General features: G+C 62.1%; 2 protein-coding genes across 2 annotated transcripts; one reads left to right on the top strand and one right to left on the bottom strand.

Moving 5' to 3' along the window:
- Positions 1-288: 288 nt before the first annotated feature.
- Positions 289-12,846, bottom strand: VAV1 (vav guanine nucleotide exchange factor 1). Its single transcript, XM_086631086.1, has 27 exons — positions 12,643-12,846; positions 11,605-11,721; positions 11,453-11,511; positions 11,190-11,255; positions 9,849-9,957; positions 9,683-9,772; positions 9,202-9,270; positions 8,960-9,066; positions 8,253-8,349; positions 7,722-7,817; positions 7,242-7,310; positions 6,431-6,517; positions 5,966-6,051; positions 5,352-5,484; positions 4,685-4,794; positions 4,489-4,590; positions 3,729-3,826; positions 3,536-3,558; positions 3,367-3,412; positions 3,133-3,269; positions 2,503-2,568; positions 2,306-2,337; positions 1,536-1,652; positions 1,343-1,430; positions 1,116-1,230; positions 432-580; positions 289-342 (listed from the first exon to the last, which is right to left on the bottom strand). Exons 1-27 carry the CDS (start codon positions 12,844-12,846, stop codon positions 289-291), a joined length of 2,526 nt encoding a protein of 841 aa, XP_086487212.1.
- Positions 12,847-15,180: 2,334 nt separating this feature from the next.
- C3 (complement C3) lies at positions 15,181-25,325 on the top strand (the record flags this gene model as incomplete). Its single annotated transcript, XM_086631092.1, has 24 exons — positions 15,181-15,254; positions 16,068-16,260; positions 16,805-16,964; positions 17,263-17,333; positions 17,414-17,508; positions 17,590-17,672; positions 17,772-17,862; positions 18,169-18,271; positions 18,427-18,547; positions 18,824-18,939; positions 19,043-19,189; positions 20,008-20,220; positions 20,319-20,513; positions 21,051-21,212; positions 21,293-21,422; positions 21,626-21,697; positions 22,438-22,638; positions 22,940-23,051; positions 23,373-23,458; positions 23,790-23,929; positions 24,004-24,216; positions 24,499-24,565; positions 25,006-25,092; positions 25,183-25,325. Coding segments are annotated over exons 1-24 (3,075 nt in total), but the record flags the coding sequence as incomplete, so codon positions are not given.
- Positions 25,326-25,329: the final 4 nt, after the last annotated feature.

Below are 25,329 nucleotides of genomic sequence, written 5' to 3'. Positions count from 1 at the left end.
CCTGCCCGGACACCTGGGGCCGTTCCCGGAGCACCCGATTGCACAACCGTGACCTCATCGCCTGCCCGGACACTTGGATCCCTTCCGGGAAAAGCCAACCCCCGAGTCCTCTCCTGCAGAATCCCACCCCACAGCTCCTCCTCATCCTCCTTTATTGTCCCTCATGGGTGGGAAGAGGCATAAATTAACGGCCGGGGGTGGAGGGGAGGGTGGGGAGGGATGGGGTGGCCTCTGTGGGGGTGGGGGGGACACCGAGGTGGTGGGTGGGGTGGGGTGGGGGGTCCGTGGTCAGCAGTACTCCGAGTAATCTTCCTCCACGTAGTTTGCGGGGAACCATCCGACCTGGAGGAGATGTTGGGAGAAGGTGTGAGGAGGTCGGGGTGGGGTGGGTGGGGTGGGGGAGGACCCCCGGGGTGGGGAAGGGGCCGTACCCGCCCGTAGATCTCGCCCTTCCACCAGCCGGGGTGGCCCTTCTTGCTGAGGACGCGGATGATGTCGCCCTCGCGCAACGTCAGCTCCGTGCGGTCGCGGGCGCAGAAGTCGTAGCGGACCTTGGCCGAGCCGAAGCTGCGCACGGCTCCTGGGGACACCGGCTCCGGGTCACCCCCGCGGCCAGGCGGGTCCTCTCCAGCTGCTCCTCGTGGCCGTTGGGGCCCCCTTGGTTGCCCCACGGTCCTTCCCAACACCCGTCCTTGGCCACCTCCAGCCACACGTCCCCAGAAGCCGCCTGTCCCCCTCGGCCCCACCTCAACCCGTCCTTCTTGGCCGCTCGTCCCATCGCTGATCCCTCCTCGTGGCCATCACCGATGACTTGAACCCGTGACTCAACCTCCCCCCTCGGCCATGTCCCATCAACTCGGCCCCAACTCGGCCACTCGGCCCCCTCGACCTGTCCAATGGTGGCTCCTCTCCCGTGGTCTCAACTGTTCCCTCGACTCATCCCTTGTCCCACCCCACCACCTCCATCCCACCACCACCATCATCCACAACAAGGGACCCCACCACCTCCATCCCACCACCATCACCCCACCGCCTCCATCCCACCATCCCATCCACAACCAGAGACTCCACTCCACAGCCACCACCTCCACCCCACCCCATCCCCCAGGTCCTACTGGGTGGCCGGGGACCAGCCCGACTCTCGGGCTCCTTGAAGGGCACCACAAGCGTCGTGTCAAGGGCTTTGAAGCAATCCTTGAGCGAGTTGCGCTGGTAGAACTCCACCAGCTCCTGTAGATGACGTCATCAAGCCTTGAGGTCACCACCAGCCCCCAGTCTTGATGTGGGGGGGACCCAAAGACCTAAGTTGGGGTGGGGGGAGCAGAGAAGCTCTGGCGCTCACCACCAGCCCCTTGAACGCCTTCTTCTCGGTGATGCGGTAGAGCCCCTCGGCCGTCATCACCTTGATGTGCTTCACCTCCGCGCGGTACCTGGGGCGGGAGGACGTGGAGGATGAGGGGTGGGGTTTGAGATGCAGACCTGTCCTCCCCCACCCTGTGTCCCCCCACCTCGGAGATGTCCCCCCCGGTCCCTACTTGATGCTGATGGCGAACTCGCCAGCGTCCTTCACCCGTTGGCGCACCAGGAAGGCGCCGTCGGAGCGCGGCGTCAGGAGCTGCTCGGCTTCCCCTCGTTCCATGGGGCCGGCGTACCTGGGACATTATGGGATGGAGGTCCTCAACCCCCAAAACTGGCATCTCCTGCCCCTGCCCCGGGGCAATTCGTGAGGATTTGGGGAGGGAGGAGGAGCTGGGGGGGCAACCTGGAGGAAGGATTTGAGGACACCAGGAGGGTTGAGGGTCTCCAGAGAAGGATCTGGAGGACCCTGGAGGCTATGGGGTGACCTCAGGAAGGAGCGGGAGGGCTCAGAAGAAGATTTTGGGGGTCCTGATGCCATGGGGGAGGGGTTGAGGAAAGATTTCGAGGGATTCCAGGAGGGATGGAGGGCTCAGGGAGGATTTGGGGGGCCCATGGAGGTGGTGGGGTGACCATGGAGAAGGATTTAGGGTGACCACAGGAGGGATGGGGGACCACAGGAGGGATTTGGAGGGCGGTCCTGGGAACCAGGGGGTGACTGCAGGAGGGATGAAGGACCTCAGGAAGGGATCTGGGAGGTCCTGGAGGCCCCAAGGAAGGATGGGGTGACCCTGGGGGGGAGGTTTGGAGGGACCCCAAGGGATGATTCATGGGGTCCTGGGGGCTACGAGGTGACCCTGGGGGAGGATTGAGGAGGTCCCTGAGAGCTAAGGGAGCCCAGAGGAGGATTTGGGGTGCCCCAGGGACTACAAGGGGTCCCACCACTGACCAGGGGTAGACGGAGAGGTCCGGCAGTGGCACCTGAGGGAGAGAAGCAGAGTTGGGGATCAAGGTGGGACACGTTACATGGATGACTCCTCTAGACCCCCACCCCCCCAAAAAAAATCCCAGGACAAGCCCAACATCCTGAGGACATCAGGGTGGGTGCAGGGACTCCTGGAGATGTTTTGGGGTCCCCGTACTCACGCAGATGAAGGGTCTCACAGCATCGCAAGGGAACCAACCCAGGTCACCGTTGGCCACGTTCCTGCCCTGGAGATGAAGGACCATGGGGTCAGGGGGGCCATAGGTGTCCCCCTGCTCCCCAGGAGGCTGGAAGGACCACAAGGGTCCAGCCTGGCCATGGAGGTCCAGCCCCATCATGGAGGTTTGGCCCATCTTCATTGTGGGGGTTCAGCATGACCATGGAGGTCCATCTCCATGGTGAGGGTCCAACTTGGTTGCAGGGATCTGGCCCAGCCCCATCATTGGGTGGTCCAACCCAACCATGGCTCCCCAACTCATCATGGTCTAGCCCATCACGGCTGTTATGGTCTGAGCTCACCACGGGGGTCCAGCATGGACTTGAGGGTCTGTCGCTGCCCATCATGAGGGTCTATTCCAGCACGACCATAGTGGTCTGCCCCCATAGTGGAGGTCCATCGCAGCATGGGGATCTGCCCCCATAGCAGAGATCCATCCCAGCATGACCATAATGGTCTATCTCCATAGTGGAGGTCCATCCCAGCATGGCCATAGTGGTCTATCTCCATAGTGGAGGTCCATCCCAGCATGGCCACAGTGGTCCCACCCCCACCACAGTGCTCCCGTCCCCACCTGCCACCAGAGCTGCTCAACCTCGGCCACGGTGACCTCCACGACGTCGCCGGGGCTGAGGCGCAGGGCGGGACCCAGAGCCCCTGGCGGCGGTGGGATGCCGTTGTAGGGCCGGTTGGCCTCCATCTTGGGCAACCCTGCGAGGAGGACACGTGACGGAGGGGGCAGTGGTGGTCAACCCCCGCGTCTCTGCCCACCAAAGACGTGGACCCCACCACCCCATGGTGTCCTCACCCAGCTCTCCTCTCTTCTTCTCGGTGCCTGGCCGCTGCGACTTGTTCTGAAGAGCAAACGAGACCTCAGTTAGTCCCAGGGCGGTGATGAGGGACATGACACCCCCCTCGTGGCCACCCCCTCCCAAATTCGGGGCATTTCAGCCCATTTTGACCCATTTTGGTGTTACCTTCCTCGTGCCGGAGCCCGAATCTGTGGGGTGGGAGAGGGAACGCTCGTTACTGGCATCTCGTATTCCATCGTACCCCGCTCCGTGCTGGCCATGTTGTATCCCACGATGACCCCCTCTCCCACCCCATGATGCTTCGCTCTCCCGCTGTCCCACCATCCCCATCCCCTCGCTATCCCACCATGCCTCTCACCGGCTCCGCCCCGGCCGCAGGTCCCCAGCCGCCCCAGACACTCCTTGTGCGCGGGGGCCCGGCACCGGCTGCAGCGGTAGCCTTGGTAGAACATGCCTCTGGGGGGACACCAGGGTCATGGTCAGCATGAGGGGACACCTGTTGGCCCACCTGCACCCACCCACCTTGGTCCACTCAGGACTGACCCAATCCGAGACCCACCTGAGCCTTGGGCCAACCCGGTCCTTGATCCACCAGGTCCTTGGCCGGCGTTGGCGTTGGTCCCACCAGGATCAACCCACCTCAGGTGTGTCCCACCCAGAGATTGACCCACCTTGGCCTTGGCCCACCCAGAACTCAACCCACCCAGTTCTTGACCCACCCAGGTCTTGACCCACCTTGGTCTCCACCCAGCCCTCGACCCATCTTGGCCTCCACCCAATCCTTGACTCGCGTTGGCCTTGGGGCCACTCAGGGCTTGACCCACCAGGTCCTTGACCCAGCCAGCCCTCAACCCACCCAAGACTTGACCCACCTTGGCTTTGGCTTACCCAGGACTCAACCTACCCAATCCTTTACCAGCTCAGACCTTCACCCACCCAAGGCTTGACCCACCTTAGCCTCAACTCACCCATGTTTTGACCCATCAAGATCTCACACCACCTCCAACCACCTCCCCAGGGTCTCCTCTTCCCCCAGAGTCCCCCAACCCCATATTCCAGGTACCCCTGTCCCCCATTTTCCCCCCAGCATAGTGGGGGACATAATTTTGGGATCCTACCTCAGCAACATCTGGCAGGCTCGGCAAGACGTGGTGTCCTCGAAGGAGAACATCTGGAAGTCGTGCCCATCGGCCAAGGCATGCTCAGGGAAAATGTTGGAGCTGGCAAGAGATGGAGGGACCTGGGTCTCCCCACGACCACCCAGCCCCCAGTGGGGCAGGTACTTTCCCCACCTCTGGGTGCAGGGGCACCTACAGGGCCATCTCGAACTGCTCCAGCCACTTCTTCTTCAGCTCACGGGTCTTGAAGAAGAGGTCGTAGCCCTGCAGCCCAGCCGTGTCGATCAGCAGGAAGGTGTGGGTCCACTGTGGGCATGGGTGGGGCTCAGCAGTGGGTTCACTCCCACTCAGACGCCTGGGTCCACCACAGATCTGGACACTTGGGTCCATCAGGGGACCAGGATGCTGAGGTCCACCAGACCTGGATGTCTGGGTTCCTTGGGAAGAGGACACCTGAGTCCACCAGGCTTCGATAGGTCCACCACGGACGTGGACATTGGGTCCATCAGGGGACCAGGATGCTGAGGTCCACCAGACCTGGATGTCTGGGTTCCTTGGGAAGAGGACACCTGGGGCCATTGGGAAGTGGACGCGTGGGTCCACCAGGCTTCAGTAGATCCACCAAGGACCTGGACACTTGGGTCCACCAGACCTGGCTGCTGGGATCCACCAGACCTGGATGTCTGGGTTCCTTGGGAAGAGGACACCTGAGGCCACTGAGAAGTGGACACATGGGTCCACCAAGCTTCAGCAGATCCACCAAGGAGCTGGACACTTGTGTCCAAGAGACCTGGATGATGGGATCCACCAGGGACCTGGACACTTGGGTTCATCGGGAACTGGATGCCTGGGTCCCAGGGTACCTTCTTGCCATCACGAGGGCCGAGGCCACCATCCCTCAGTTGGTGGCTCTGCAGGTCCACAATGTCCTTGGCCTCGTAGGAGTCTCCACGGCGCTTGCAGATGATGAGGGCTTTGTCCAGGAGGAAGCCATACCTGGGGGCAGGGGTGGGGGTGGCACTGGGTTCCCAAGGCCACCATGTGCCTTGGAGCATCCCCGCCACTGCCCTGCTCTGTCCCCTGCTCTGTGACAAGGATGGCCCCAAGGTGTCCCTTCTGGGTGTCCCGATGGAAGTCCCCATTTTCCCATGTCCCCATGGTGTCCCTGTGGTGTGTCCATGTCCCCAAGGGTGTCCCCACATCCCTCTGTTGTCCTCATGCCCACATGACGTTCCTCTGGTGTTCCCATATCTCCATGGGCCTCCCCATGGTGTCCCCATAGTGTCTTTGTGGTGTCCCAATGTTCTTGTGGTGTCCCCATGGGTGCCCTTGCAGCCTTCCTGTGGGTGTCCCAATGTTCTTGTGGTGTCCCCATGTCCCCATGGGTGCCGTTGCAGCTTCCCCATGGGTTGTCCCCAGGTTCCCCTGGTGTTCCCACGGATGTCCCCACGGTGTCCCTGTGGTGCCCCCGTCCCACCTGTCCACCTTGGAGCGCCGCTCGGTGCTGGAGACCTTCAACTCGCCGTCGATTTTGGGGCGTCCGAACTGCGCCAGGGACTGCGGCTGTGCCGGGTGTCAGCGGGGACGTGGGGGTCACGGAGAGGGGGGGACACGGGGGGGGTCGGGGACATGGGGGGGGTCAGGGACACGGGGGTGACATGGGGAGGCAGAGACACGGGAGGAACATGGTGGGACATGGAGGACGTGGGGCAACTTGGGGCATATGGGGGGACATGTGCATTTGTGGGGGGACATGGGGGGGTCCTGGGGACACTGGAGGGGTCTGGGGGGACACGGGGGGATCCCCACCGTGGTGTGGAGGCAGAGCTGGACACTTGGGGAAGGTCTGGGGGTGCAGGAGCAGTTTTGGGGTGTCGCAGGGCGGTTGGGGGGTCTCAGGGGAGGGTTTTGGGGGGGGTCGGGGGTTTGGGGGGGTCCCCACCATGTTGTGGAGGCAGAGCTGGACGCTCGTGAGCTGCTTCAGGGTCTCGTTGTCCCGTTTGACCTCATTGACGCACTGTGCCAGGTCCTGGGAGGGGGGACACGACCAGTGAGGTACGCTCCTCCCCCACAAATACCCCTGAGGACCCCCCCCCAAATGCCCTAACCCTCAGGGCACCCACATTTTCTCTGGCACCCCCAGATCTCCCAGGATACCCCAAGAGCTCCCCAAGGCCCCCAGGAGCGCCCTCAAAACCCTCTAAGACCCCCCAGGATCTCCCTAGACCCCCCAGGAACCCTCTAAGACCCCCAGGAGTCCCTCAGGACCCCCCCAAAGTTCACCCATCAACCCCCCCAACACCCCCAGGACCTCTCCAAGAGCCACCCAAGACTCTTGAGGATCTCTCCAAGATCCCCCAGGACCCCTCAAACCCTCCAGGAGCCCCTCAGAACCCTCCAAAACCCCCATGAAGCCCCTCAGAACCTCTCCAGACTCTCCAGGATCCCCCTAAGACCCCACCAGACCCCTCTAAAACCCCCAGGACCACCCCAGGACCCCCTAAGACTCCCCAGGATTCCCCCAGAACCCTTCCAAGACCCTCCAGGAGCCTTTCAGAACCCTCTGAGACCCCCACAGGATCTCCTCAGAACCCCTCCAAGACCTCCAGGACCCCTCCAAGACCCGCGCAAGACCCCCCAGGACCCGCCTGAACATCCTCAGCCTCTCCCAGAACCCTCCAAGATCCTCTAGGATCCTCCCCAGGTCCCCCCTCAACCGCCCCCAGGAACCCTCAGGACCCCCCAGGACCCACCCTCATGGCGTCCAGGGCCACCCGCAGCCTTTCCCTCTCGGTTGGCTCCGGGGTCAACTTCACCAGCTCCTGGGGGGGGATCAGAGGTCAGAGCTGGTGTCCCCCCACCCCCCAGCAGGGCTCCAGGGCTCCAGAGGGACACCAGGTATACCCCTTCAATGGGACCCAGGGCACCCCCTGCCCAGGGGACCTGGGCGTCCCCCTCTATCCCCAAGAGACCCATGTGTCCCCGAGGGACCCAGGGCACCCAGGTGCCTGTCCCCAAGAGATCCAGGTGCCCCCTGAGAGACCCAGGTGTCCCCGAGGGACCCGGGCATCCCCCTCTGTCCCCAAGGGACCCAGGTGTCCCCAAGGGACCCAGGGCACCCAGATGTCCCCAAGGGACCCATATGTCCTCCAAGGGACCCAGGCGTGCCCCACGGGACCGAGGTGTCCCCTTCTGCCCCCGAGGGACCCAGCCGTGCCCCGGGGTGAGCAGACCTGGAGCAGGAGGTGGTACTTGAGCACCCGCTGCATCGGCACCATCAGAAGATCCCGTAGGGAGAAGCGCCCGTTGTTGGCTCGTTGGGAGCACTCCTTGGGGGGGGGGATCATGGAGGGGAGGTCATCGGGGGTCATAGAGGTCATGGGGGGTCACAGGGGTCTTGGGGGGGGTCACAGGGGGTCTTGGGAGGTCATTTGGGTCATGGGGATTGGGAGGGGTTGGGGGACATGGAGGTCACAAGGGGGACCAGGGGGACTCAGAAGGATCATAGGGGGGGACATAGGGTCATGGGGGATAGGGGGACATGGGGGGGTTCTGGGGGGGGGTATGGGGGGTCCCGGAGGGACTAGAGGGATCCTAAAGGGTAGATAAGAGGTTCCCACGGAGAGGACCCCGGAGAGGACCCTGGTGTCCAAGTCCACCTGAACCTTCATGCAGAGGTTGTGGGAGGGGGGGGGGTTGGGTGTAGGGGGGTGGACTTGGGGAGATGGAGGGGGGGGCTGGGGGACCCGGGTGGCCGGACCCACCTGCAGCTTCATGCGGAGGTCGGTGTTGGTGGCCAGTTGGTCGAGGCGGCGAGCGGCCGCTTCCACCTGGCTGCAGTAGCGGCCGTAGAGCAGGAACCTGCGGGGATGGAAACCACCCGAATCCACCTAAATCCACCCAAAACACGGCCAGAATCTGCCCCTAACTGGGGCAAAATGGGAGTCGACACCAGACCTGGGATCGGACCCACAATGGACCCAAAAGAGGCAGAATTGGGCCCTAAATGGACCGGAGGTTGGGCTCGAAACGATGGGATCGGACCCAAAATGGAGAGAACTGGACCCAAAATGGATCTGAAATCGGACCTGAAGCGGCTGGAATTGCCACCAAAATGACCCTGAAGTTTGACCCAAAATGACCAGAATTGGCCCCAAAATTACACCTGAAATTGGCCCCAGAGTAAACCCAGATTGGACCAAAAATGGACCCAAAATTGCCCCTGGATGGACCCAAAAATGGGACGCCCCTCCCCCCCGTACACCCCTTGCCCCCCTGGACCTTCCCAGTGTCCCCCCCCATTGCCCCCAGGACCCCCAGTGCTGCCCCAGCACCCTCCAGTGTCCCCCACGACCCCCCCAGTGCCTCCCCAGTGCCCCCCAGCACCTCCCAACGCCCCCCCAATCCCTCCAGGACCCCCCCAGTGCCCCCTCAGTGCCCCCCAGGACCGCCCCCCCCCAGCACTCCTCACCTCTCCTTGTAGGCGAGGAAGAGGGGGGGCAGCCCTCGGCTCCCCCCGCCCCCCCCCAGTGCCCCCCGCAGCTCCCCCAGGAAGAGCCGGTGCAGCTGCAGCAGCTCCTGGTGGGGGGCAAAGGTGGGGGGGGAGTGGGTCACCCACCAAAAGAGGGGGGGACACCCCCCCCAGGACCCCCTACTAGGGGTTACTGGGGGATACTGGCAGCAGTAGGGGGGTCACTGGGGTTACTGGGTTACCTCGATGTTGATGAAAATGCTCTCCAGGTCCTGGGGTTGCAGGAAGTGCCGCAGCGGGCGCAGGAAGTGCTGTGGGCACGAGGCTTACTGGGAGAACTGGGAGCACTGGGGGGACCTGGCCTCTGCCCCCAGGTCCCCCTGTGCCCAATGTCCCCCCACATCTCTCCACGTTCCCCATGTCCCCAGTGTCCTCCATGTCTCCATGTCCCCAACGTCCCCAACATTCCCCCATGTTCCCAACATCCTCAATGTCCCCCAGTGTCCCCCAGTGTCCCCCCATGGCCTCAGTGTCCCCTTATTTCCCCAATATCCCCTTCCATCCCCCATGTCCCCAGCGTCCCCAACGTCCCCCACGTCTCCAGTGCCCCCCACGTCCTTCACGTCTCCCCATGTCCCCTTATTTCCCCAACATCGCCCTACATCCCCCACATCCCCCATGTCCCCAACGTCCCCAACGTCCCCAGTGTCCCCCACGTCCCACCTGGCAGATGGACTCGAGGGTCTCGGTGTACCTCTCCTCCGTCTGTCTCAGCTCCTGGAGGCAGCAGACCCTCCGGTCCACCTCCACCTTCTGCGGGGACAACAGGATCCACGTGTCCGGGGGTGGGACACCCGGGTGTCCTGGGGGGGTGAGACACAACACCCACCATGGTCGGGGGGGTCTCCACCCTCATCAGGTCCTCGTAGATGTCATCGCCGTCGTCCTCTTCGGCCTCGACGCAGTCGTAGAGGTCATCATCCTCCTCCGCCGTGTCGCTGCGTGGGGACAGCCTGGTTACCCACCCACCCCCGCACCCTGAATCCCCCTGTATCCCCCCAAATACCCCCTCATGTTCCTCTAAATGCCCCCTGGTTCCCCTGGGACTCCTTTAATACCCCCTAATACCCTGCTAATACCCTCTAATATCCAGCTAATACTCCCTAACACCTTCTAATACCCAGCTATTGTACCCTAATACCCTGCTAATACCCCCAAATACCTAGTTAATGCTCCCTAATACCATGCTAATACCAATAATACCCTCTAATACCCAACTAACAACCCTAATATCCTGCTGATACCCCCTAATACCCTGCTAATACCCCCCAATACACTGCTAATACCCACAACATCCCGCTATTAGCCCACATACCTTCTAACACCCACCTAATACTCCCTAATACCCAGATAACATCCCCTAATACTCTGCTAATACCCTCTAATTCTCCCCAATACCCCTTTAATGCCTTCAGTGCACCCCCAATACCCTCCTAATACACCCCAATATCCCTCTAATACACCCCTACCCCCCAGTAGCCACCTCATACCCCCAAATACCCCCTGAGATCCCTTATTAACCCCTTACACACCCAGGTACTGCTCTATTATTCCCTAATACCCCTGATACCCCCCTGATAACCCCTGATACCCCCCAATACCACTTAATGCTCCCCTGATGACCCTTATTAACCATCTAATATCCCCCAATACCCCCCTAATGTCTTTTATTCCCCCACTATCCCTCTAGTGTCCCCCTTAATGACCCCTAATACCCCCCTAATAACCACAATACCCCTCTAACTCCCCCAAGACTTCCCAACACCCCACTTAATACCCTCCTAATATCCCCTAATACCTCCTGGTACCCCCTAACTCTCCCAATACTTCCCAACATCCCCCTTAATACCCTCCTAATGACCCATAATACCCCCTAATATCCCCCAATACTTCCCAATACCCCCTTAATACCCTCCTAATGACTCTTAATACCCCCTAATATCCCCCAATACCCCCTTAATACCACTCTAATACCCCCTGGCCCCCCCAATACTTCTCAACCCCCCCTTAATGATCCTTAACACCCCTCTAATAAAATAGAATCTCTAATAATGCCCCTCTAATACCCCCTAATACCCCTTAATACCCTAACCCCTTAATACCCCCTAATACCCCTTAATGCCCCTCTAATATCCCCCCTTAATGCCCCCCAGCTCCCCCCCCCACTCACTCGATGAGGTCAGAGAGGCCGCTGTAGATGTCATCGTCCCCAACGCAGTCCTCGGTGGGGAAGGGCCTGGGGGGGGGGGGGGGGACACCCGGGTCACTCGGGGACGGGCCACCGGGGTCCCTTGGGTGGGGGGGGGACACCCAGGTCACTTGGGGATGGGCCACCGGGGTCCCTTGGGTGGGGAGGGGACACCCAGGTCACTTGGGGATGGGCCACCGGGGTCCCTTGGGGGGGGGGGGGACACCCAGGTCCCCTTCGCTCACGTGAAGCCTTTGCTCTGGGCGATGGGCGTCCAGGAGAGCGTCGAGAGGGTGTCGATCACCTGGGGACCGAGAGGGGCGTCAGGGGGACCCGGTGACACCGGTGTCCCCACCGCCCCCCCTGGTGCTGACCCGCCTCCCTTCCCGGGTCCCACCTTGCCGAAGTCTTGGACGTCGAAGAGGTCGAAGGCGCCGAAGAGACGGTGCTTCGGGAGCCCGAATTTGTCGGCGCAGGCGGTCAGGAAGGTGCGGATGTTCCTCAGGCACAGGAACTGTGGTGGCACCGTGGCACCGTCACCGGCATCGCCCCCATTGGCATCGTCATGGCTCCCATTGGCACCATCACCATTATTGGCACCACCACGGTCATCCCCATCGGCACCGTCAACCCCATCGTCTTCCCCACCCTGAGTTCCCCACCGCCATTGTCACCACCACTGTCATCTCTGGCACCAACGCTGTCATCACCCCATCATCAACATCACCAACACTGTCACCGGCACCTCCATCATCTCTGGCACCTCCATCATCTCTGGCACCAACACTGGCATCAGCAGCCACCACCGACATCAACATCACCAACACTGGCACCATCTGGCACCAGCACCACCATCATCACCATGACCGTCACCATCACCAACGTCACTGTCATCCTCACTGGCACCATCACCACCATCATCACCACAATTGTCACCATCATTGTTGTGGTCATCGTCACCACCACGGTCACTGTTGCCGTCACCATCATGCCCACTGACATGGTCACTCCATCACCAACCAAAGCCATCACCATCACTGTCACCATCATCATCATCACCATCATCATCCCTGTTGTCACCAGCATTGTCAACCAGTACTACCGCCATCAACCTCTTTGTCCCCATCATCCACCACTGTTGCCCACTCACCATCATCACCATCACTCCCGCTGTCATCGTCATCCCCGTTGGCACCATCATCATCACCATCATCATCGTCGCCCTCACTGTCCCCATCACCACCCTCATCCCCGTCATCATTCCCATCACCCTCATGCCCACCAGTCACCGTCTGTGTCACTGCCACCCATCGTCCCCGCTGCCACCATCACCCCAACGCCCCATTCTGGGGCAATCCCCCCCCCCCAGTTCCCCCCCTTGGGCAGTCCCACCCCCCACCCCCTCCCCCGGGTGGGTTTTTGCCCCCGGTCGCACCTGTGACATCTGGGGCCGGGGACAGATGTCGCGGGGGGGCACGGCGCGGGGCAGGAGAGCGTTGAGGAGGTGGCAGAGCAGCACCCCGTCCCTCAGCGCCTGCGCCAGGTCCCACACCTGCCCCTCGGGGCTGCTCGCCCGGTGCCCCGCGGGCAGCACCCGCGCCGCCACCAGCCAGCGGGCGCACTGCCGCCACGCCTCCATGGCGCCCCGTGGTTGGGGGAGCTCAGCGGTGCCGGCGTCCTGCTGGGACGGGGTCTGGAGAGGAGCCAATGGAGATGGGTCTTGGTGGGACCACTCCTGGGGAGGAGCTGATGGAGATGAGGTCCTGGTGGGATGATGTCTGGAGAGGAGCCAATGGAGATGGGTCTTGGTGGGACCACTCCTGGGGAGGAGGAGCAGAAGATGAGGTCCTGCAGAGCAATCAGCTCTGGGGAGCAGCCATAGAAATGAGGTCCAGGTGCAACCACTTGGAAGGAGGAGTTGATGGGGATGAGGCTCTGGTGGGACTCCTTCTAGAGAGGAACTAATGAAGATAAGTCCTGGTGAGACCACTCCTGGGGAGGAGCTGATGGAGTTGAGGTCCTGGCAGGACAGTGTCTGTAGAGGAACAGATGGAGATGGGTCTTGGTGGGACTGCTTCTGGGGAGAGAAGCAGAAGGTGAGATCCTGGTGGGACCACTTCTGGTGAGGAGCTGATGGCGATGAGGTCCTGGTGGGATTATGTCTGAGGAGTAGCTGATGGAGATGGGTCTTGATGGGACCACTTCTGGGGAGAAGCAGCAGCAGATGAGGTCCTGCAGTGCAACCACTTCTGGGGAGGTTCCGACGGAGGCGAGGCCTCGGTCAGCCCACGTCTGGTGAGGAGCTGATGGAGGTGAGGCCCTGGTGGGACCACTCCTGGTGAGGAGATGAGTCTTCAACTGCTTCCCAGGAGGCCCCTAAAGCATTGGAGATCCTTCCCCCCAGAGAACCACCACGTCTGGGGAGGAACCAGCAGTGACGGGGCCCCGCGGCGCAGCCGCTGGTGGTGAGAACCGGTCGGCGTTGGTCTCCTTCCCGCCGCTGGAGAAGACCGGGTGCCGATGGGCTCCCTACCTCCGGTGCACCCACCTCTGGGGAGGGTCCGGTGGCCTCGGGGACCACCCGGTGCGGGCAGCGGTGGGGCCCGGCTGGGCCTGGGGGCTAGCGGGGGTGCCGGAAGCCGACGGTGTCGCGCCTGCGCCCTGGGGTGCCGCGGGGGACAATGGGAACATGGACGCGGCACCCGGATGCCGGGGTCCTTCCCGCCCCGGCGCCGAGGAGGAGGTGCCACCCCCCGAGAGGGGCCCCCTGTGGTCACGGCCCGTGGTGGTGGTGGAGGAACGGGGGGCTCATGGGGGGCACCCGGATGCCTGGGACCTATGGGGGGTCTCGGGGGGGGACCTGGGTTCTACTGAGGGTCCAGGAGGAGACCAAGGTGTCCAGGTCCTACCAGGGGTCCAGGAGGGGACCCAGATGTTGGGGGTCCAGGAGGAGGCCCAGGTGTGGGGGTCCAGGAGGGGACTGAGATGTCCAGGTCCTACCCAGGGTCCAGGGGTGGACCCGGATTTTTGAGATCCAGGGGAGACCAAGATCCTACCAGGGGTCCAGAAGAAGGCCCAAGTGTTGGGGGTCCAGGAGGGACCCAGGTGTTCAGGTTCTACCGAAGGTCCTGGAGAAGACCCAGGTGTCAGGGCTCCAGGAGGGGACTGAGGTGTCCAAGTCCCACCCAGGGTCCAGGGAGGGACCCAGATTTTCAGGGTCCAGGGGGGATCGAGGTCTCTAGGCCCTACTAAGGGTCCAGGAGAAGACCCAGATGTTGGGGGTCCAGGGAGGACCAAAGTGCCCAGGTTCTACCAAGGGTCCAGGGGGTCACTCAGGTGTTGGAGGTCCAGGGGGGGACCCGGACATCCAGGTCCTACCGAGGATCCATGAGAAGATCGAGATGTTTGGGGTCCATGAGAAGACCCAGATGTTGGGGATCCAGGAGGGCACCCAAACATCTGGCTCCCACCCACCCCCCAGACCCAGCAGAGCCATGGGTGTCCCCTGCTTGTCCCCCCCCACCACCACCCCGTCGCGTCCCCCCCTCTGGTGTCCCTCCGTCCCGTGTCGCAACTCCCCGTGGCCCCTCGCCAGCCGCTTTCCCCGAAATGAGGAAGGACCCGGGCGTCCGGGCAACCCCTCCCCCACCCCCACGTGGCTGCACCCAAGTGTCCTCTCCTTCCCAACCCCCACCCAGGTCCCACCCGAGGGGCTGAGACCCCCACACACCCCCCCACCACCCCCCCACCCTCAATGGGTCCCCCACTCCCACACCACGGGTGGACCCAAAGGTTCATGTAGACCCTTCCCCACCCCCCACCCGAGAGGACTCAGGTGTCCACCCCCCCTCCCCCCCCCTTTATGGGTGGACCCAGACGTCCGGGTGCTGGTTACCCATTAACCAGTGGTGCCACCATAAAGGGACCCCCCACCCGGACCCTCTGTGTCCCCCTCCCGGGTCCCACCACAGCCATGGGGGCTTCGGTGCTGCCCCTCCTCTTCGGCCTCGTCCTGCTGCTGGGTGCGGCCCCCACCCACGGCCAAATGTGAGTCACTGGGACCCCCACCCCATGGGAACCCCCCCCCCCCCCCCCGAACCCCAGGATCCTCTGTGGGACCCCACCCACCCATTGGACCCCCTCTTCTGCGATCCCCCCACCTGCAGGACCTCCCCATGGGACCCTCTCCCAACTCATTGGACACCCTCTTCTGGGACCCCCCATGGGACACCCCCCCTGCCGGGACACCCCATGGGACCCTCTCCCAACTCATTGGACACCCTCTTCTGGGACCCCCCCATGGGACCCCCCCCCCACCAGGACCCCCCATGGGACCCTCTCCCAACCCATTGGACCCCTTTTCTGAGACCCCCCTCACCCCACCCATGGAATCCCCTCACCTATGGGACACCCCCCCCCAAACTGGGACCCCCACCCCAACCAAGACCTCCTGCCCCTCATAGAACCCCCAGAGTAAACCCCTCCCCCATGGCCAGGACCCTCTCCACCCTGAAGGACACCCCCACATCTGAGACCCCCTAAACCAGGACCTCCCCCCACCAGGGACCCCCCACCCTACCTGAGACCCCCTTGACCATGATCCCCCCCAGTACAGCAGACCCCTTTCCAGGACCACCCCCCCAGCAGTGGGTGCTGGGGTGCTGTGGGGGGGATTTTGGGGTGCAAAGGGGGGATCTGGGGTGGCTTCAGGCCCATGGGGCAGATCGGGGGGGTCTTTGGGGTGCTGAGGGGTCCCCAGGGTGCGGTGGGGGATTCTGGGTGCTCTGAGGTCCCCAGGTTGCTCTGGGGGACCCTGTGACAACCCTCCTCCCCCCCGATGACGCCCCTGGGTGTCCCCAGGGTGACGATGGTGACGCCGGCGGTGCTGCGGCTGGAGACGGAGGAGCGGGTGGTGGTGGAGGCGCCGGGGTTGACTGCCGCCACTGAGGCCATCATCTTGGTGCAGGACTTTCCCCTCAAGCGCCAAGTCCTCTACCAGGTCCGCATGGCGCTGAGCCCCGCTGACGGCATGTTGGCCACCTCCACCATCAAGGTACGTCACTGCCTTCGTGTCACCTCCCCGCCGGTCACTGCCCCCTTCCCGCCCCAGGAGGTTCAACCCTATACGAGATGGTGGAGAACATCAACGGGGCTGGTGGAGAACCTCAATGGGGCTGGTGGGACCTGGGGGAGGATGGTCATCACGGGGGGCCTTGGGGATGATTGCTTCGAGGTCCTTGGGGACAGTCATCTCAGGTCCTTGGGGACAGTGACCCCAGGGTCCTTGGAGATGGTCACCGTATGATTAGAGGATGACCACCCCGAGGTCCATGGGGATAGTGACCTCAGGATCTTTGGGGCCGGTGACCCTGAGGTCCTGGGAGATGGTCACCCCTGGGTCCATGGACATGGTGACCTCTGGATCTTTGTGGACAGTCATCCTGGGTTTCTTGGAGATGGTCACCCCTGTGTCTTTGATGATGGTCACCCTAGAGCCCTCCAGGACTCTCACCCATTCCCCAGCTGTGGGCGCCATCTGGTGTCCCCTGCCCCATCCCTGTGGTGCAGGTGCCACCTGGTGTCCTCTGTCACCGCAGGTGTCGGCCAAGTCCCTGCCGCAGGCAACGGGGAAGCAGTTTGTCTCGGTGACGGCACAGGTGGCCAAGGTGACCTTGGAGAAGGTGCTGCTGGTGTCACTCCAGAGCGGCCACATCTTCGTGCAGACCGACAAGCCCATCTACACCCCCGGCTCCACTGGTGTGTCCTTGAGGTGCTGGTGGCACCTTGAGGTCTTGGGTCCCCTCCATGGCACCTTGGGGTCTTGGTGGCACCTTGGGGTCTTGGGTCCCCTCTATGGCACCTTGGGGTCTTGGTGGCATATTGGGATGTTGGGTCCCCTCCACGGCACCTTGGGGTGCTGGTTTGTCCTTAGGGTGCCAGGGTCCAGCACCCATTTGGAGACATCTCCCCTGGCATCTCCGCTGGGACCCAGCACCCATTTCTGGCTGTCCCCACACCATCCCTGCTCACCTGTCCCCACCGTGTCCCCTCCCAGTGCTCTGTCGCCTCTTCGCTCTGGGCCACCTCATGGAGCCAGCACCCAAGACGGTGATCGTGGAGGTCAAGGTGAGTGCCCACTGGGGACACGGGGACATGGGGACGCAGCCACCCATGCCACCGTCCCTAACCACTCCATGTCCCTTCAGACGCCTGATGATGTCATCATCAAGCAAGTACCCGTGTCCTCACCAACGAAGACCGGCATCTTCTCCCTCAACCACAACCTGCCCGAGGTTGTCAGGTAGGTGCCACCTCCCGGGGTGGCCTGGGGACATCCATGTCCCTGGGCTTGTCCCCTCACCACGTCCCCCACCTCCTTCAGCCTGGGGACATGGACCATAATGGCCAAATTCGAAGACTCACCAGAACAGGTCTTCAGCACCCAATTCGAAGTCAAGGAGTATGGTAAGGTGGGGTGGGGGTCCCCAGACACCTGGGTCTCTTGTGTCCATCCTGGATGCCCTGGTCCATTGGGTGCGTGTCATTGTTGTCCCCTCCCCACAGTGCTGCCAAGCTTTGAGGTGATCTTGGAGCCAGAGGAGAAGTTCCTCTACATCGACCGGAAGGAGGATTTCCGGGTGTCCATCACGGCCAGGTGGGGTGGGGACTCCAAAAAATGCCCGTTTTGGGGGTGAAACCCACATGGATGGGTGCTGTGGGGCGATGCTCCTTCATGAAGTCCTCTGAGATGAGGGGGTGGCATGGGTGCAAGGTGGTGGGGATGGTGGTGATGGGGTGACAGGGGGACACAGGGATGTGGAGGGACAGGACGATGAAGACGTGAGGTATTGGGGTGATAGAGTCACACAACGAGGGGGTGTGGGGACACAGGGTGACAGTGATGTGGACGCGATGGGGACGTGGGGATGGGTTGACCGTGACAGCGGTGGCTTGAACCCAGATACCTGTACGGGAAGCGCCTACAGGGATCAGCCTTCGTCCTCTTCGGCGTCATGGTGGACGACGAGAAGAAGAGCATCCCCCAGTCCCTGCGGCGCGTCCAGGTGACCCCATCCGTGTCCCTGTCCCCATCCCTCGTCCCTACTCCAGTCCCTTCTTGACCTCCTGTCCCTTGCTGAGCCCTGTCATCCTCATCTTCATCCCTGTCCCCACCCCAGTCCCCACGGCTGTCCCCTGTCCCACTAACTCTGCGCCGCAGGTGACCGACGGGGACGGGGAAGCCGTGTTATCCATGGCCACGCTGCGGCAGCGGTTCGCCAACCCCCAGGAGCTGGTGGGACACTCACTCTACGTCTCCGTCACCGTTCTCACCGAGTCAGGTGCACAGGGGGACCACGGTGGGCACGGGGGACGTGTGAGGCCATGGGCTTCACGTCTCTGTCGTGGTCTTCAACACGTTGGGTAGGTGAGGAGACACTTGGGGACGTAGGTGGATGGGGACAGCAGTGACACATGGGGTCGAGGACAGCAAGGATGGAGAGATATGGGGTTGGGGACATCTAGGGCCACCCAAGGTCAGACGAGGTTGTCCCTGGGAGGGACTGGGAGCCCTGTCCTGGCACTGGGTGACCTGGCCGTTCCTGTGGTCACCACAGGCAGCGACATGGTGGAGGCACAGCGCAGTGGCATCCACATCGTGACGTCCCCGTACACCATCCACTTCACCCACACCCCCAAGTACTTCAAGCCGGGGATGCCCTTCGATCTGACGGTAACGGCATCTGGGGACCATGGTCTGTCCCGGTGGCACCTGGGTGGCACCAGGTGACATGTCCCTCACGCCGTGTCCCCATGTCACACTGCGTCCCCCCCAGGTCTACGTCACTAACCCCGATGAGTCCCCGGCTTCGCGTGTCACCGTCAAGGCTGATGGCTTCCAAGGTCTCGTCTCCACCCAGCGTGATGGCACGGCCAAGCTGGTCCTCAACATGCCGGCCAACAAGGACACCGTCCCCATCACTGTGAGTGGGGATAGGGACTGGGTTGGCCAAGGTGGCCGGGGACAAAGGTGGTTGAAGTCACCTGGGAGTCGGGGGTGCTGAGACAACCGAGGTGGCTGAGATGCCCAGAGTGACCAAGGACCATGGGCAGCATGGTCACCATTGACCAAGGGCCAGGACAGCAGCATCGGAGGACCAAGATGACCTAGACATCCATGATGGCCAAGGGTCAGGGCCACCCCAATTACCATTGACCAAAGACCATGATGGCCAAGATCAGGGAAACCAGCATGGCTGATATGACTGTGGTGATCAGGATGCCTAGAGTGACCGAGGACCAGGGTTATCCTGGTCACCGTTGACCAAGAAGCAAGATGGCTGGTGTCAGGGACCAGCCACGGTGGCCTACCCAATTGGGTTGACCAAGACATCTTGAGGGATCAAGGACCAGGATGGCCAGTGTCAGGGAGGCTGGTGGAGATGTCCATAGTGGCCAAGTTGTCCATGGTGGTCTACAGCTAGGGTCAGCATGGGTCACCAGTGACCAAGAACTGCAATGGCCAAGGTCAGGGGAATGGGCGTGGCCAAGATGTTCAGGGTAGCCAAGGGCCAGGAACACCAATGGCAGGGAGACCTAGATGGCTGAGTTAACTCCAGTGGCCAAGACATCCAGGGTAGCAGAGATGATCAGGTTGACCAAGGAGGTGATCACCTTCGACCAAGGACCAGGGCAGCAGGTGTCTGGGAGACCAAGACAGCCAAGACCTCCATGATGACCCTGTGCCCAGGTCCATGCCTCTCCCTGTTGACCGAGTGCCACCATACCACCCGTGTCGCAGGTGCGGACGGAGCAGGCGGGGCTACCTCCCGACCGCCAAGCCTCGCGGCAGATGACCGCCGAAGCTTACCGCAGCCAAAGCGGTTCCGGCAACCTCCTCCACCTGGCCGTGGGGGCCACCGAGGTCCAGCCTGGTGACAACCTCGCCGTCAACTTCCACCTCAAGAGCAACAGCAACGCCGTCCGCGACTCCGTCCCGTACTTCACCTACTTGGTGAGCGCCGTCGGCAGAGGCCGACCAACCGCTCCCCACGTCTTGGGGACGGAGGTGGCCAGATGTCCACCAACCCCACCTCTCCTTACCCGCTGCAGATCATGAGCAAAGGACGCATCGTCCAAGTGGGGCGACAGCGGCACGAGGCCGGTCAGAGCCTGGTCACGATGTCACTGCCGGTGACGGTCGATCTCATCCCCTCCTTCCGCATCGTGGCCTACTACTACGTGATGCCCGGGGAGATTGTTGCCGACTCCGTCTGGGTTGACGTCAAGGACACTTGCATGGGCACCGTGAGTGTGTCCCCACTGTCTGGGGGGGTCTCTGGGGGTATTGGCTGGGCCTTGGAGGTGGTTTAGGTGGCCCTTGAGGTGGCCCGTGATGGAGATTGGGTGGCCCGTGGTGGAGATTGAGTGGGTCTTAGGTGATTTGAATAGTCCATGAGGTGCCTGGGCATCTCACAGGCGACCTTGGGTGGCCCATGACGGAGACTGCGTGGCATTTGGGTGATTTGGATAGTCCATGAGGAGCTTGAGCATCTCAAGGGGGACCTTGGGTGGCCCATGATGAGGATTGGGTGGCACTTAGTTGGTTTGGATAGTCCATGAGGGGCTTGGGCATCTCACGGAGGACCCTGGGTGACCCACATGACCCTTTGACCATCCAGATCCTCCATGGTGGAGAACACAACCATCAACTGCCCCTGGAGGACTCCAATGCCCCGTTGGGTTGGGATACCCCCACAGGGCAGCTTCTAGGGGGTGTGGTGAAGGTTTTTTGAGGGACATCCCATGGCCATGACTCCCCACCCCACCCCGTGTCCCCGGCAGCTGGTGGTGAAGGGCGCGACGGAGGCTGACAACCGGGTGCAGGAGCCGGGGACGCCCATGCGGCTGCGCATCGAGGGCGACCACAACGCCCACGTGGGGCTGGTGGCTGTGGACAAGGGCGTCTTCGTCCTCAACAAGAAGAACAAGCTCACCCAGCCCAAGGTGGGCGCCCGTGTCCCCGGTGTCCCCGTTGTCCCCAGGCGGTGGCATTGGCTGTCATGACTGTCCCCTCTTGGTCACAGGTGTGGGACACGGTGGAGAAGAGCGACATCGGCTGCACCCCGGGCAGCGGGAGGGACAACGTGGGGGTCTTCGCTGACGCTGGTCTCAGCCTGACCACCAACGTGCAGATCACCACGCCACAACGGGCGGGTAGGGGACGGGGACGGGGACAACCTGGGTTGGCACTTCAGGGATGGGGTGGGTGACACTTCGGGGACGTGGCACTTGAAGGACGGGGTAGCAGAACACCTCAGGGATGGGTCTCCTGAGCTTTGGGGTGATGTCAAGAAGTGACACCAGGGTGTGGGGCTGTGACGCTGGGGGGTCCTGACCTGTGTCCTCTCCGTCCCCAGAGGTCCAATGTCCCCGGCCGGCGACACGCAAGCGCCGCTCGCTGCAGCTCATCGAGTACAAAGGCAACAAGGGTGGGTGGCACTGAGGTGGCCGATGTCCCCATGAATGGTGGAATGTCCTGTGCCCCTGGGGACAGCAGGTTGTCCCATGTCCCTGAAGATGCCCAAGTGTCCTGGGTTCCTGAGGGACACCGGAGCATCTCATCTCCCAGTCAACACCCGTGTCCCATCTCCCAGTCAACACCAGAGCGTCCCAGGTCCTTGAGGGACACCAGCGTGTCTCATGTCCCTGGTGATGCCACAGCACCCCACATCCCAAAGGACACCAGAGTGTCCCATGTCCCTGAAGATGCTCAGGTGTCCCATGTCCATGAGGACTCCAAAGTGTCCCAGGTCCTTGAGGGACACCAGAGCATCCCATGTCCCATTCAACACCAGTGTCCTGTGTCTCAAAGGACACCAGAGTGTCCCATGTCCCTGAAGATGCCCAGGTGTCCCAAGTCCTCAAGGGACACCAGAGTGTCCTATGTTCATGAGGATTCCAGAGTGTCTCGTGTTCATGAGGATTCCAAAGTGTCCCAGATCCTTGAGAGACACCAGAGTGTCCCATGTCCTGGAGGGTCACCAGCGTGTCCCATCTCCCACTCAACACCAGCGTCCCATGTCCCTGAGGGTCACCAAGGTGTCCCATGTCCCCGGTGATACCACAGCACCCCACATCTCAAAGGACACCAGACTGTCCCATGTCCCCGACGCCCCTCAGACCAGGGACTTTGGGACCGGGTGCCAGTTGGGTTCCTCGGTGCTGGCAGCGGCCGAGTACACGGACAAGGCGCTGCGCAAGTGCTGTGAGGACGGCATGAAGGACAACCCCATGGGCCACAGCTGCCAGCAGCGGACCAACTACATCCAAGATGGCGCCGCCTGCGTCCGGGCGTTCCTCGACTGCTGCAACTACATCAAGGGCATCCGCGACCAGAAGCAGCGCGAGTTCCACCTCGAGCTGGCTCGAAGTAAGTGCTGGGCAGTGGTGGGGTGGAGCTTGGGTGAAGATCAGGTGAACCTCAGATGTTCCTTGCACTATCCTTGGGCAAAGCTTGGGTGAAGGTCAGGAGACGCTTGGGTGAAGGTCAGGTGAACCTCAAGCATTGCTTGCGCTGTCCTTGGGCGACGCTTGGGTGAAAGTTGGGTGAGGCATAGACGACGCTTGGGCTAAATCAAGGATGGTGCTTGGATGATGTCGGGGGTGATACTGGCTCCACTCAGGGGCTGGGCTCCTGAGGCCACGGTCGAGAGGGACACTACGCCCCCCAGGTGAGGCAGACGATGGTTTCCTGGATGCTGAGGACATCACCTCCCGGAGTCTCTTCCCGGAGAGCTGGCTGTGGCAGGTGGAGCAGCTGAAGGAGCCACCCAATGAGCTGGGGTGAGCCCCGTGCCCTTGTACCATCACTCCTCAACCCCACGGCTCAACCTGGGGATCGTTACCTCCTCCCTGCCCAGCTCCAGACACTGCCTTGCCCAGTCTGGAGACCACCCACGATCCCCCTCCAAGTCCAGACAAGGGCCATCTTTGAGCCCCTGGTGCTGCTTTGGGACCAGCAGTGACACCTTGGTCCATCTACAACCCCCTGATCTAGCTTGAGGACCAGCCGTGACCCCCCACCCCGACTTGGTGGCTGGTTGCACCTCCCCAGCCTGGTCGGGGCTGGTTATGACCCTCCTGGGTCATTCCCGTCCTCTCCAGCATCTCCACGAAGACTCTGCCCGTGTACCTGAAGGACTCCATCACCACGTGGGAGGTCCTGGCCGTCAGCCTCTCGCAGACCAAGGGTACGTGACAGAGTAGGAAGGTGGCCCTGGGGTTCAAAGGAATCCCTCAAACTTTTGGAGTGGTCCCTGGGACTCAAAGGGTCCCTTAAAGCCTGGTGGGTTTCCTTGGGGGTTTGAGGGATCTCCAAGATCTTAGAGGGGTGTGTACCACTGGAGAGGTGCTCCAGACTTTGGGGAGATCCCCCAAAGCTTGGTGGTAGTCCATGGGACTTGAAGGATCTCCTAAGCCTCAGGAGGACTCCATGGGGCTTGAGGGATCTCCAAAAGCCTTGGGGATGTCCCCAGGAGCCCATAAGCCTGAACCCTGTGTCCCTGGGGTGCCACCCCGCAGGGCTGTGCGTGGCTGACCCCTACGAGATCACGGTGATGAAGGAGTTCTTCATCGACCTGCGCCTGCCCTACTCCGTGGTGAGGAACGAGCAAGTGGAGATCCGCGCCGTCCTCTACAACTACAGGACACACGATATCACGGTCGGTGAGGGACCTACACCCGGGTTTCTGGGAGGTCACCTGAGCCCCACGGCCAACATCTCCACGCCCCACAGGTACGCGTGGAGCTGATGCACAACCCGGCCGTCTGCAGCGCCTCCACCTCCAAGACGCGCTACCAGCAGATCCTCAAGCTGAAGGGCCAGTCGTCGTGGGCCGTGCCCTTCGTCATCGTGCCCCTGCAGCTGGGGCTGCACGACATCGAGGTGAAGGCGGCCGTCCGCGGCAGCTTCGTGGCTGATGGCGTCAAGAAGAAGCTGAAAGTCGTGGTGAGTGGTGTCTCCACCACCTGGTGCCACCTCCGTCCCTCAGATGTCCCCAGCCCTGAGACAGCCCCGGCTTCACTTTCATCCTGGTGGTGGGACCCAGGGATGAAGGATCCTCCTCCCAGGATGCTTAAAGTGTGGTCTTCTGGGGGTCTCCCAGTTTGCCCTGTGACCTGGGGGTGCTGGTTTACACTGGGACACCTTTTCTGGACAAACTGGAGAGGTTGGGGAAAGGATGGACCCAAAACCAGCCCAACCTTTAGCGTTGGTCTCTCCTCTCTGCAGCCTGAAGGGATGAGGTTGGAGAAGACGGTGACGATAGTTGAGCTGGACCCGCAGAAGAAGGGAACTGGTGAGTGGCCCTGGCTGGTGCTGGGGATGTCTCAGCCCCACGGCGATGTCCCCCTGAGGGAAGGATCTGGGGCATCTCAGGGACCAGGGGAAGTCCCACTGTGGGTCTGGGACATCTTGGGAGATGAAGGAGGTACCACCAAGGGTAGGACTGGGGCATCTTGGGGGACAACGGAGCTAGGGCATCTCAGGGAATGAAGGATGTCCTGCTGTGGGTCTGGGACATCCTTGGGGGCAAGGGACATCCTCGGGCGCAAGGGACATCCTCCTACAGCACTGGGGCATGTCAAGGGAGAAGGAACATCCTGGTACGACTCTGGAACATCTTGAGGGACAAGGGAGGACCTGCTGCAGACGTGGGGCAGGGCTGGGTCACCTTGGGGCGGCAGGGGGACATGAAGGATTTGGGGTCACTCATCTCCTGGCCTCCTGACCCCACAGATGGTGTACAGGAAGAGCGGGTGAAGGCAGCAAACCTCTCCGACATCGTCCCCAACACTGAGTCGGAGACCAAAGTCAGCATCCAAGGTGAGAGCCGGAGAAGGGACACACGTGGGGACGAGCTGGGAGGGGACGGGCCACGCTCCTGGCTTGACATCTCCCCTTCTTCTGGTCCAGGCAACCCCGTGGCTGTCATGGTGGAGAAAGCCATCGACGGGGACAAGCTGAAGCACCTCATCGTGACGCCATCGGGCTGCGGGGAGCAGAACATGATTGGGATGACGCCCACTGTCATCGCCACCCACTACCTGGACAGCACGTTGC

The sequence above is a fragment of the Tauraco erythrolophus genome, unplaced genomic scaffold (genome assembly GCF_009769465.1).
Source record: "Tauraco erythrolophus isolate bTauEry1 unplaced genomic scaffold, bTauEry1.pri scaffold_93_arrow_ctg1, whole genome shotgun sequence".
In the NCBI taxonomy this organism is placed as follows: domain Eukaryota; kingdom Metazoa; phylum Chordata; class Aves; order Musophagiformes; family Musophagidae; genus Tauraco; species Tauraco erythrolophus.
This window is presented reverse-complemented; position numbering and strand designations above follow the sequence as displayed.

Excerpts from the sequence above, each read along its gene's own strand:
- VAV1 (XM_086631086.1), bottom strand. The coding sequence starts at position 12,846 with ATGGAGGCGTGGCGGCAGTGCGCCCGCTGGCTGGTGGCGGCGCGGGTG. Across the intron at positions 11,512-11,604 it reads ACGTCCAAGACTTCGGCAAG|GTGATCGACACCCTCTCGAC; the intron begins GTGGGACCCGGG and ends CTCGGTCCCCAG. Across the intron at positions 3,270-3,366 it reads GAAGAAGAGAGGAGAGCTGG|GGTTGCCCAAGATGGAGGCC; the intron begins GTGAGGACACCA and ends TCCTCCTCGCAG.